Source organism: Sphaeramia orbicularis, chromosome 1, assembly GCF_902148855.1.
Source record: "Sphaeramia orbicularis chromosome 1, fSphaOr1.1, whole genome shotgun sequence".
NCBI lineage: Eukaryota > Metazoa > Chordata > Actinopteri > Kurtiformes > Apogonidae > Sphaeramia > Sphaeramia orbicularis.
The window spans coordinates 31,083,678-31,095,962 of record NC_043957.1 but is presented as its reverse complement, the minus strand read 5'-3'; the positions used below and the strand labels follow the sequence as shown (position 1 = coordinate 31,095,962).

Here is a 12,285-nt window from a genome sequence, read left to right as displayed (position 1 = left end):
TTATCATTCTTATGGAAATCGTGGGAAACTCAGCTGAAAACAACAATAGATACTGATGTATGGGAGGAAATCTTACTTTTACCTTCAAAAATATCCATATGTAACAGATTCAGAGAAATGCAATATTCTATTTTACAAAATGTCTATATATCTCCACATATGTACAGTAAATATACAGCAGGGGCCTCTCCAAACTGACCCAAATGTAAAACTATTTCAGGGACAAGACTTCACTGCCTCAGGGGAATGTGAAAAAATTCAACAGTTTTGGTAAACTATATGTGTTGAGGTTAGTGTGGTCATCAAGCACCAGTTACAGCCTAATCCATTATTGTGTCTATTTGGATATATTCCTGAATCATTGAGAACACATAAGTATACTGTTCAGTTTTTGTTAATGTTGGGCCGAAAGGCTGTTATGATCAAATGGGTTGGAGAAGAACCTCCTTCAATACATCTGTGGAAGTGTTTGATATCAGACTATATTTCTCTGGAAAGACTAAGATTTTATATTAACGATCAGAAGGATGTCTGTACAGCAAAGTTTGGAAAAGTGTTGGAATATCTGGGAACTCAGACTGCAACTACCTGAAATAGACTTAATAGGAACTTTTGAGATCATCGCTGTGGACATAATTTGGATCTGCCTTATATTTCATAGAACCTGTATGTACTGCGCTGGACTAGATAATTTTGAAAATGTTCAATAAAAAGAATGTTCAGAAAAAAAAAAAAGAAAAAAAACCCCGATAACTAACTGAAACCGTATTGTGTGTTTACAAAACTAACTAAAACATATAAAAATTATGGATGAAATTCCCTTCGTTTTCATCTTTGTCAATGTCGTATTGATATAAAATCGATTTATTTCCCTCAAGCAATTTTAGCTGCCGGCACCATATGATATTTAACGGTCTGTCATTTCTTGTCACTTGTCATTTAGTCGTCTTCTGGTCCCCATTCTATCTGGAAACATGGAGACTAAAGGTGGGAGAAAGCAGCAGAATCCTGTCTGGGATTTATTTGAATTCGACGGAGAAGAAGAGAAAAGATATAAAGAAACTAAAACTAAACTAAAATTAAGCATTTAGAAAATAACAAAAACTAATAAAAACTAACAAACCTGCTCTAAAAACGAATTAAAACTGACTGAATTAGAGAAAAAAAAAGTCAAAACTAAATAAAGCTAAACTATAACGAAAAATCCAAAACTATTATAACATTGATGGATACTGACCCTGTATCTGACATATCCTACTATCTTTGCACTCTTTGACAGATTCACTCACTTGTTGTCCACTAGTACTAGTAGTTTATATGCAGCTAAATAGTCTGGAATAGTCTTTGTAATGATATTAGACAAGCCCCAACTCACTGACAATGTTTTAGTGCAAGCTGAAAAAAAAAACATTTTTTAGCTCTGCATATGATAGCTGACAACTTTCTATTTTAACCATCTTCAGTTTTAAAATATTTTATATAAAATTTTGTCTTTTATGGTTTTTAATCTTCTTTTCTTCTTCTTCTTCTTCTTCTTCTTCTTCTTCTTCAAGCCATATGTATTATTAATAAGGCCGGTTACTATGAACATACTAATGAACTGTTTGAATGAAATCCCATATTATGAAATTTAATGATTTGGTTTACTATAAAATAAAGCAAATAATGTATAAAGCCAAATTAAAGTTACTCCCCGTCTGTGTACAAAGGTTCTTCTCAACACGAGTCTAAATATGATTTGCAAGATGTTTGTAAATTTGTTGCACAAAAAGCTAAAAACGAGACAAAAAGAAGATGTACTGCATATCTGTTGTTGGAGTTAAACTATGGAATAAGGCCAGCATGGATTTAAGAATGTGTAGCCCATTTCTGATATTTAAAAAAAAATGGTACGTAAGGCAAGTTTTGAAGGATACAATTGTTAAACTCTAATAAGTAATAGGTAAATAATTTATTTTGATTCTACAGTAAATGACCGTTAATTTGCTGGGTTAAGTTTTCTATTTTTCTGGTTTATTTTCACCTTTTTATGTTTTGCTTGTTTGTTTGGTTGTGTGCATTGTTGTTTTTTTTTTCTTTTTCCTATAATGAATGCTGGGTAGCTGAATTTGTTCTGTAAACAGGCATTAATGTGAGCATTTTGCTTCTGCATGTGCCTTTTCAGTCATTAACCTGTTGGTAATGTTTGTAATGTTTGAAGTGTTGTTGTTGACTCTGGTTGTATTATTATGTGATGACTGAATAAAGAATTTCATCATCATCATCTTCTTCTTCTTCGTGTTTTACGGTGGTCAGCATCCATCTTAATGGTGCATTACTGCCACCTTTTGCTGTAGAGTGTGGGTCAGACAATAGATTAACATTCTTTATCCCCATAATATAAATATTCATTCATTTTCTGAACCCGCTTTATCCTCACTAGGGTCACGGGGGTCGCTTGGAGCCTATCCCAGCTACATAGGGGCGAAGGCGGGGTACACCCTAGACAAGTCGCCAGTTCATCGCAGGGCTGACATATAGAGACAAACAATCACTCTCACATTCACACCTATTGGCAATTTAGATTAACCAATTAACCTATCAGTGCATGTCTTTGGATGGTGGGAGGAAGCCGGAGTACCCGGAGAGAACCCATGCAGACACGGGGAGAACATGCAAACTCCACACAGAAAGGTCCCACCCCCATAATATAAATGATAAATGATAAATAAAAATAGCATAAACCTGCATCCATTCACACATACACACCTACGTTCTCATGTACTCATACTTTCTATCTGTTCTCCACAATAAACCCCCAGTACACCTCTAATCCTATCATATACCCCTGTGCTCTTTAAGAAATCCATAAGTACCCTAACCTGTGCTCTCTTACCCATTTTTAATACCCCCTTCACTATAAATTAATTCACTCCTAACTCTGTTACCCTCCTCTTCATCTCCTCTCTTCTGTGTCTCATATTTACTGCGCCTAAGGACAACATGCTCCACAGACTACTCCTCCTGACATCCCTCACACAAACCTGTTAGGCGTTTCCCACTGTTTTTAATCTTGATTCTCGTCTATGTATTAAAATTTGTCTTTTATTTTTGTAAAGCACTTTAAATTACCATCTGAACGAAATGTACTGTACAAATAAACTTGCCTTGCCTACTACTTTGGGTTGCTCCCTTTAGGGGTCGCCATAGCAAATCATCTCCTTCCATCTGACCCTGTCTTCTGTATCTTCTACCTGCATATCCTCCTTCACCACACCCATTAATCTCCTCTTCAGTAGCTCCATCTTCATCTTCCTTCTACAAATATATTCACCATTCCTTCTTTGCACATGTCCCAACCATCTTATTTGGCCTCTCACTTTGTCCCCAAAATGTCCAACCTAAGATGTCCCTTTGTTGCGGTTATTCCTAATCCTGTCCATCATCATCACTCCCAAAGAAAATCTCAACATCTTCAGCTCTCCCACCTCCATCTCTGCCTCCTGTCTGTTGATCATTGCAGCCATCCTGAAATCGTACACTGAACAAATATATAAATGCAACACTTTTGTTTTTGCTCTCATTTTTCATGAGCTGAACTCAAAGATTGAAGACTTTTTCTACGTACACAAAAGGCCTATTTCTCTCAAATATTGTTCACAAATCTGTCTAAATCTATGTTAATGAGCACTTCTCCTTTGCAGTGATAATCCATCCACCTCACAGGTAAGGAGAGTTAAATCTAAACTAGACTCAAGTCTAATCATGAAGAGACAACTGTCTGTTCAAGCAGCATTTGGGTCTACATGCCAGAAAAACACAAATGGGCAGCCACAGATGGAATGTATTAATACATTGTTTAATGCATGGCCTGAATATTAAATATCTTTGAACACCAGTGCCAGAACAACGCCAATGATTGAGTGGATCACACAAAGTAGTCAAACATAAACCGATACTACCTAGTTAGTTACATATAAACAAAGGAACATGCATTTTTCTCTAAAAAAAACAAACAATAAAAGAACGTGTTTCCATACTTTCACAGGGACTGAATACATTTTAAGTACATTTTTAAAGGCTGACCTATTTTTACACAAATATAAGACCCAAGCGAAATGCTAAGCTTGAGCATCATCTGATTCTATATGGATTGTTTATGAACCTGCTCCAGCTGAAAGTTACTTCTGAAACGTAACAGTTTACAGATTCACAGATGCTCATTATCATGATAAAAGTGCTTTTTAATTATTTCATCTTCACATAATCTAACTTGGATGAAGGCAATTAAGTTGAAGTGTCCTAAAACACTAAGTTAACTCAACACTGTTCAGTAATTTCAGAGCCCTTCAGAATTCACTGCTGATATTGTTGAATCTCTAGCACTGACATTCATTTTGCTGTGATGACACGGACCCTCTATTGTAGTCAGTGTTATATTCTACATGTTTGGCTTTTACCAAAAAGAACAGACTATATTCAGATGCAACCTCTCTCTAATGACAAACAGTCTGATTAGTAAGTGTAATTCTCTTACACTTTTTTTTGGTGTGACTAATGATTGTTACATGTAACCTTTATTCTCATCACTGTTTGTATATAAGACAAAGACAACAGGATAGACACCATTATATTTATTCATCACAGTGTAAAGCTGCACATTTACATAATTTGTAAAAAGAAAAATGCTTAAACCCATTATATTTCCTTCTTTTTCTCTACTGCTGACAGCCAAATATTTTATACTGCTGGACCATCTCGTCCAGTCCACGGCAAGTGAGGTCGTATTCATCAGTCTGACACTCAGTCTCTGTGGGCCAGTACTCAATCCAGGTTCCGTCCCCGAGTACATACTGGAATCTGAGAGGGAGCACAGTAGAAAATATAGTCAGTCTTCAGGTGGCACACTATCTGTTGCACATTGGAACATAACATGGATTGATATGAAAAAGAAAAAATATGGATCCGTCCCACAAATAAACTGTATCTTTAATGTATCTATCAATACTGCAGCAACATAGTTGAGTCTCTTCCATAAAAGACAGACAGACTTCACTGAAGACAAGGCTTCAGCAGTAAAACAGTATTGAAACAAGACATACACAAACTCATATACACTTAGAAATGAAAATCTTACGTTTGATGCTGTTCATCTCTGTGAATGTCTTTGGCGGTGCCCATGACAAGGTAGGTTTTGTTTGGCTTTAGATCTAGAGCCTCTCTGCAATGTTGATAACCAAGGAAAGGACGCAGTCCACCTTGGGGACCTACATCATAACTTCCTGGAAGTAAAATCATGGATAAAGGACAGATGCTAATTGATTACAGAAACTTCACTCGACAAAGCAGTGAATGTAGGCAGTCGGTGGATGTGAATAACTTTGAAGGTACAAAGAAAATGATTACCAACCTTCCTTGATAACGTCTTCTACCCGCATGTTGTAAATATCAGTGGACAAATCATCTACCAAGTTTTCCAGTCTCACTTTGTATGCTTGGGACAGAAAATTTGCAAATTGTTAGCTCAGTTCTGCCTTTATTCACTGTTGCGATAAACCCATCACTAACTTTCACAAAGATTTTCTCTTACCAAAATCTATTCTGCTGGTTAATGTAGTTTCACAAATCTTCTCCGTGCGTAGATCATTGCTGATTTGACCCTTCTTTTGCATACTGCAGTTCTCTGAAAATGCACAAGAGACACAAAGTAAATCCAACAACAGATCCAATTAAATGACAGCATGTGCAAGTAAGAATCATTCCCCTGTTCTGACAGATTCTGATCTTTAATCCTGAAGATAGTTTCCCCTTTTTATTTTTATTTTTTGCATCTTTTCAAAAATATTATGCTTTGTTTATATGTCTATATGGAGACAAGGTTTGAAAATTAACAATAGCTACAAATGCTTTTCAGTACATTAGCTTTCATATTGTGTATTTGAATAACATCATCCACATTATCCCGATTAAATACAGTCAAATCCAATATTTTAGTATAACCATGGCCCTCCATTTTATTTTATTTTATTTTATTTTATTTTATTTTATTTTATTTTATTTTATTTTATTTTATTTTATTTTTTGAAGATTAAGATTGACTGCAGAATAATAAAAGGCCATATATTTTAGCCATATCTGATTAAAATCCTGGTGAAATCTATTGAAGAGCGATATATTCTTTAACAGATCTATAATTTTGTACAAATTTTTTGAGACTTTTTAAATAAACGTTTTTGAAAGACCCCCAATTGGTCTAACCTACACAATTTTATTTTGAACTGTTCATTCCTCCTACTTCTTAAAACACGTCCAGTTCTTGGATTTAAGTATTTTTATCCTAAGAAGTAATTTTAGTTCTTACATTGGTAATGTTTGAGTAAAAGTGGACTAAATGTGGTTTCTCTGGAAGTAAACATCCTCCCCATAATCTATACCTCCATGTAGAAAGTTAACTCCTCTTGTTTGGGAGAATACATCCCCTATTTAGACTTCTTTTTTTCTTCCTCTTTACCTTCAGCACATGTGCATTCTTCATTTCTACAGAGTCTCATCAGCCTTCCAGCCTCCCTCTCTGGGTGGTAGAACTTCAGACAAGGTGTCTCTGCAATGAGAAATATGATTTATTCACCAGATATCCAAATATTTTATACTGATTGAGGCAATAGTCTCTGGTGGCACATTTGCCAAGTGACACTCACGGTCATAGTATTCATAAACAGACACAACAGCTGGTTGTAAGATGGCCCCTTTAAAAGTCTGCTGGACCCTAAAGGAAATCTCCTCTGGGTGCGTGTGAGAAACCTGTAGAGAGATGCCATTTAAAGGTGAGCGAGAATGAAGCAGTGACAACAGACAAAAGGAGAAAAGACTCATGCGTTACCTTGTCCAGGTAGATAATGAGTGAGCCTCGTTCTGATAGGACTTCATTCATCTCATATTTTGCTATGGTGCGAGCGGGTCCTTTAGACAACTGCATATAAACAAACACACACACAGATATCATTGTGAATCACCAAAAATCTTTTTATTTTGCCTATATATATATATATATATATATATATATATATATATATATATATATATATATATATATATATATACTCTGCCTATTTGAGAGGTTTTGGAGATTTCGTATTACCCAAATTTCCAACCACTTGTAAACGCTTTTGTGTGTCTGTATGTGGTGTGAAACTTTGGAACAGTCTGGACATCCAACACAAGCAATGCCAAAATACCCACCGATTTAAACTGCTATACAAAAATATGGTCTGGTCCCAGTATAAAGATGGAGGGTCTTAAAAGTGATGTTCCATAAATACTCTGTCTTAAATGTTAATGTGTGCTTGTTGTTCCTCATCTAGTTGGTCTGTGTTGTCCATTACGATCTGGTACTATTCTTACCATCGCTGGTATGTGCTTCCCTTTACCATTAGTGCAATTGTAGTTTTTTGGGGGTTTTTTCTTACAATTGTTGGTATGTTATTATTGCTGTCCTTTACCACTTGTGGTATTGCAGTTTTTTGTTTTTACCATTGTTGGTATGTAATAATTATCATGTAAGTTGACGGTTAACTGTTACCTGTGGTAACACCACCAGGAATGTATTTTGTTTCTATTTTTTTAGACACATTTTGGTTATACAATGTAAATACTGTCAAATGAGTTTATTCTAATTTGGTATAGGCCTATTTTGTTCTATTTTGTTAATTGTTCTGGCTCGAAGACAAAGGACAGGAGTGAGTATTTAAAAGTTATTATGTTCAGTTATTTGAAGATGGGAATGGGGGTGGGATTAAATAAGTTTTTCTTCTTCCCACTCCTTATTGAGTATAAATGAATGATTTTTTTGGGGGGGGGAATTTTGAATTTGCATGTATTCTGTGAATGCTTGAAATAAACAAACAAATGTGTCAGATCAAATTGAATGAGTCATAAATGGTGAATGTGATGGTAAATGTGTCCGGTTACAGAATACAGTGAAAGCTCTTACCAAGTTCAAATCGTTTGTATCAGCGGTGAAGCCGGTCAGCAGGCCAATGTCCAAGATGGACATGGTTGCATCATTATCCCGGTCCTTATACCTGTACAGAAAATGGACAGAAAAATTAAAATAATGTTAATAAACAGCAGTGAGAAAGAGGCCAAGTCTCTGTGTTCATACACAGCCTGACCAAAAAAAGTCCCCAAATGGATTGAACATAGCAAATAGTCTTCAGTGTTTAATACGTTTTAGCAGCAACAAGTTATTTAACCTTAACTGACACAGTAAGTAACGTCTCATTTCTAAAACAACTATGTGAGATGACATATCCTGTGGTTGTGGAAAAGATGTTACTTCAAGGTGTTTAAATTATTGGTCAACAACAAGCAAAGAAAATAACTAAGGAGATACCGAAACTAGTAAAATTGAGTTAAAAATTGTTCAACATGCTATCAAAACTTGGATGGACAATCATGAACCAACATCTATGAAGAAGACATGTAATTGTAGATTACTTAAAAGTGTGAAATTAAATCGTTAATAGCTAATAGCTGTGTTTAACAGGAACATTTCCTCACACACAATGTGAAGAGAACTTATGAAACTAGAAGCTATACAGCTGTGGAACTGCAGGAAAACGATTTATCAGTGATGACAAATGGAAAAAGAGAAGAGAAAGAATGAACTGTGTTTTAATGGAAAAAGGTCATGTGGTCTAATGAGTCCAGACTGACCCTGGTCCAGAGTGATGGTGGATGAAGTGTTTACCAGTCATGCATAGTGCCTACAGTACAAGCATGTGGGGGCAGTGTTGTGATCTGGGGTTGGTTCAGTTGGTCAGGTCTAGGTTCTGCAATGCATGAAGTCCAAAACCCCACTGAGAATTTTTGGGATGTTCTGGAGAAGACTTAATGCAGAGGTCTCTCCTATTACCAATTAAAGATCTTGTCAAAACTCAATGTAGCTCTGGACGGAAAAAAATATTGTGACAATGTATAAGCTTGTCCAAAGAATGCCATGGAAAAGCTAAAGGTAGTGCAACAAAATATTAGAGTGAGGGTTTGTTTGTTTTTTTAAGCCAGGCTACGTAATTGTACAGTATATGAATATTTATAATAGTAAATTGGCGGTGACTGCACAGAGATGATTTTGTTGTGAGCTATTGTTGTATAATGTCATTGTACTTACAAAACCTCTATTTTCAACTTGTATATTCTCTCTTCTTCACTAATTTTCTCTGGAAAAACAAAACATGAGATATATTTTAATTGTTTAGCACCAGAACCGATGAGAATACAAAATACAAAATACAAATACAAGCAAAATAAACTGATAAAAACAGAACCAACCAAACTAAATTACCTGGAATGAGCTCCACAGATACATTAAACTTCTGACAGTCACTCTCCTTTTCTACAGGCCGAGCATAATAGAGCGACACCATCTGTTAAAATAATAACAAAGCATCTTTATATTGATCGAATTATCTGTTATCTGTTATGTGTGACATTGATTATTAATTTTGCAGTAGTGTTGCTGCAGCATATTACTGCAGTTTTATATTCAGGGATACCAGATAAATCTTAGGCCACATCCCATAATAAATGGCAGAGGAAAAAAGAAAAAAAAGGTTTTTAATTTTTCAGCTTCCTGTGATCTGTAGTTTCTAATGAGATTTCTTAAGATTTGAATATTTAGTAAAAAAAAAAAACAACAAAAAAACACTTGAGAAGTTTAGAGGGAAAAATCTACACACTACACACTGCTTTACATTGGAAACACTGGTTTAAGGGTTTCTGCAGATATCAGCAAATCTAATTTAATGCTTTTTAATGCTCCTTTTAAAGCCACTTTAAACAAATTTAATGCCCACATACAGTTTTATATATAGTTTTATGATGATTTACCGTTGACAGGCTTTAACCAGGTTTTGAATAGTTCCTCCTCCAACCACTTCTACTGAAACTTGCATTTTCTCATTTTCTCATTTTTCATTTTTCCCAAATTTGCTAATATCCCCCCCGCTCTTTCACCACGGCATGAGCATGCTCACAACATGTTGCATTCCAAGCATCCGGTCTTGTGACTTTGTGTATCGACCATAAACAATAGCCAATTAAAGGGTTCCGCCTGTCAATCATCACACTATACTTGCATCAAAATTATTAAATGTTTATATAATCAAAATAAATCGTGAATAACAATGTTTTTTTTCCATCAAGCATACTTAATTTTTTAATGCCTCTGGACTTTGAATTTAATGCTTTTTGGACGGCCTATTTAAGGCTTTAAATTTCACAAAATTTATTTAATGACTTCAAATGCTTTTTAATGATCCGCATAAACCCTGGGTTTAAACTATAATAACAATCAGTTATTAGTTTTTTAAATGGCCAGGACATGAAATCATCTGATATATAACTAGTAAAGCTGTCAGACAAATTTAGCTAAAAGTAAAAAGTACAGTCTTTGCCTCTAAAGTGTGAAGTACTATTGTAAATAAAAGGCATAACACTCAAGTAAAGCAGTTTGTAAAAGTACATAATTTGTACATAAGTGCAGTACTGGAGTGAATATGTGTACTTACACTGGTATTATGGTAATAGGAGTTAAAAAGGGGAATACTGACACACAACAGGTGCAAAAATGTATTAGTGATAACAAAGAAAAATAGTATTTCCTTACAGTTAATGTTGCTTCTCCTGTACCCGTGGCAGTCACTCTGACATCCTGGTTTATATCATTGATCTGTTTAGTGGAAAATAGGCACAAAAACACATATGAGAAGAGGGAAGAAAACTAACGGACAACAGAAATGGTGGCACCGTGTGACATTTACCTTGGATGTTCTTGTCATAAAGTGATTGCCTCTGTTAAAGTTAAACTTGTCTGGAGACGACCTGCCTGGCAACAAGATGTCAACATCGAGGTCATACTCCGGTTCCTTCGCAGAGGACCAGTACTCAGCGACAGCCTGATACACGATTATGGTGGCCTGGAAAGGAAAGACAACGACTGCTAAACCACATCACAAAAAGTGAAGTAGACTTCAATTTTGACAGACGGTTCTGTCTTACTTGTGTCGATCCGTAGCCTCCGCCGACCTTCTGCTGTTTGTTGAACCATTTGACAACTGGTCTGGCTTCCTCAAAGGCCTTTATTGATGACAGGAAAGAAAAAGGATTACATCTTTGCAATCTATTTAATCTGTCACACTTTGAACCATTATTATCCTTAAAACAGGGGTGTCAAACAAACGGCCCAGGGGCCAAAACCAGCCCGTCAAAGGGTCCGGTCTGTCCTGTGGGATAAATTTATGAAACCCACAAATTACACTGAAAATATTAACAATCAATCATTTTAGTTTAAGGGCCATATAATGCCCTACTTTGGTCTCTAGTGGGTTGGACTAGTAAAATACTATCATAATAACCTTTAAATGATGACAACTTACATTTTTTTTCCTATTTAAGTATAAAAAAGTGAAATTACATGAAAATGTATACATTTACACATAAGCCTTTCACAAAAATGTGAATACCATGAAAAAATATGAACAACCAGTAATGTGTTAAGAGAAGTAAGTGAAATTCTAACAATATTCTGCCTTTTACTAAATATTTTGTGCATTTATAGACCCACTGTAATCTGTAAATTGTAATGCACATGTGTAAGTTATAAACTGAGGCATGATATTGTTAAAATTGCACTTATTTTTCCTAAGAAATTTCAGGTTGTTCGTGTTATTCACATTTTTTAAGGATACTTTGTACATGTAGACATTTTCATAATGTAATGTAACTTTTTTCATTGTCATTATTTTACTGGTCCAGCCCAATTGAGATAATATTGGGTTGTATGTGCCCCTCAACTAAAATGAGTTTGACACCCCTGCCTTAAACCAGTGTAGTTTTGAACATGGCCAGCACTAATGCTACAGTGAGACAGTTGATGATGACTTCATGGAATTAAAACATATGCTCACCCTGGCTTTGGTCAATGCCAGAAGCGCATAAGCTGTGGCCTCCAGTGTGTAGACACGTCCCTTAGGTGCTGGCCAGTGGGTGAGCGCTGAAGGAAGGAAGACGCACACTGTTATTACAACTAATTCACCCTCTTCTAAAAACATGACTATATTAACATCAGAATGAAAGATAGAAGAACATGTATCAGGGACACTGCTTTTAACTGATCTCATTCTTCTTATTTTTTCAAAGCTCCCATTTCTTTTTTAGGAATAAAGATATGTGATGAAACCTGGGGAGACAAAATTGTAGAGGATCTCTTTGTTCAGTTTGTTTTCATTGGCCAGAGCGTATGATGTC

The 12,285-nt window shown here is 35.5% G+C and overlaps 1 protein-coding gene across 1 annotated transcript in view; it reads right to left on the bottom strand.

The window, feature by feature from the left end:
- Positions 1-4,627: 4,627 nt before the first annotated feature.
- Positions 4,628-12,285, bottom strand: part of c3a.1 (complement C3a, tandem duplicate 1) — a 22,255-nt gene continuing 14,597 nt past the window's right edge. Inside the window, exons 29-43 of the mRNA XM_030135407.1 lie at positions 12,218-12,285; positions 11,946-12,031; positions 11,038-11,115; positions 10,800-10,955; positions 10,646-10,708; positions 9,323-9,404; positions 9,149-9,197; positions 7,970-8,060; positions 6,860-6,949; positions 6,678-6,780; positions 6,491-6,580; positions 5,570-5,662; positions 5,390-5,473; positions 5,117-5,261; positions 4,628-4,839 (exon numbers count right to left, since the gene is read on the bottom strand). The exon at positions 12,218-12,285 is cut by the window's right edge and continues 83 nt beyond it. Coding sequence (XP_029991267.1) covers positions 4,698-4,839; positions 5,117-5,261; positions 5,390-5,473; positions 5,570-5,662; positions 6,491-6,580; positions 6,678-6,780; positions 6,860-6,949; positions 7,970-8,060; positions 9,149-9,197; positions 9,323-9,404; positions 10,646-10,708; positions 10,800-10,955; positions 11,038-11,115; positions 11,946-12,031; positions 12,218-12,285 — 1,420 coding nt within the window. The 3' untranslated portion in view covers positions 4,628-4,697. The remainder of the gene's footprint in view (positions 4,840-5,116; positions 5,262-5,389; positions 5,474-5,569; positions 5,663-6,490; positions 6,581-6,677; positions 6,781-6,859; positions 6,950-7,969; positions 8,061-9,148; positions 9,198-9,322; positions 9,405-10,645; positions 10,709-10,799; positions 10,956-11,037; positions 11,116-11,945; positions 12,032-12,217) is intronic.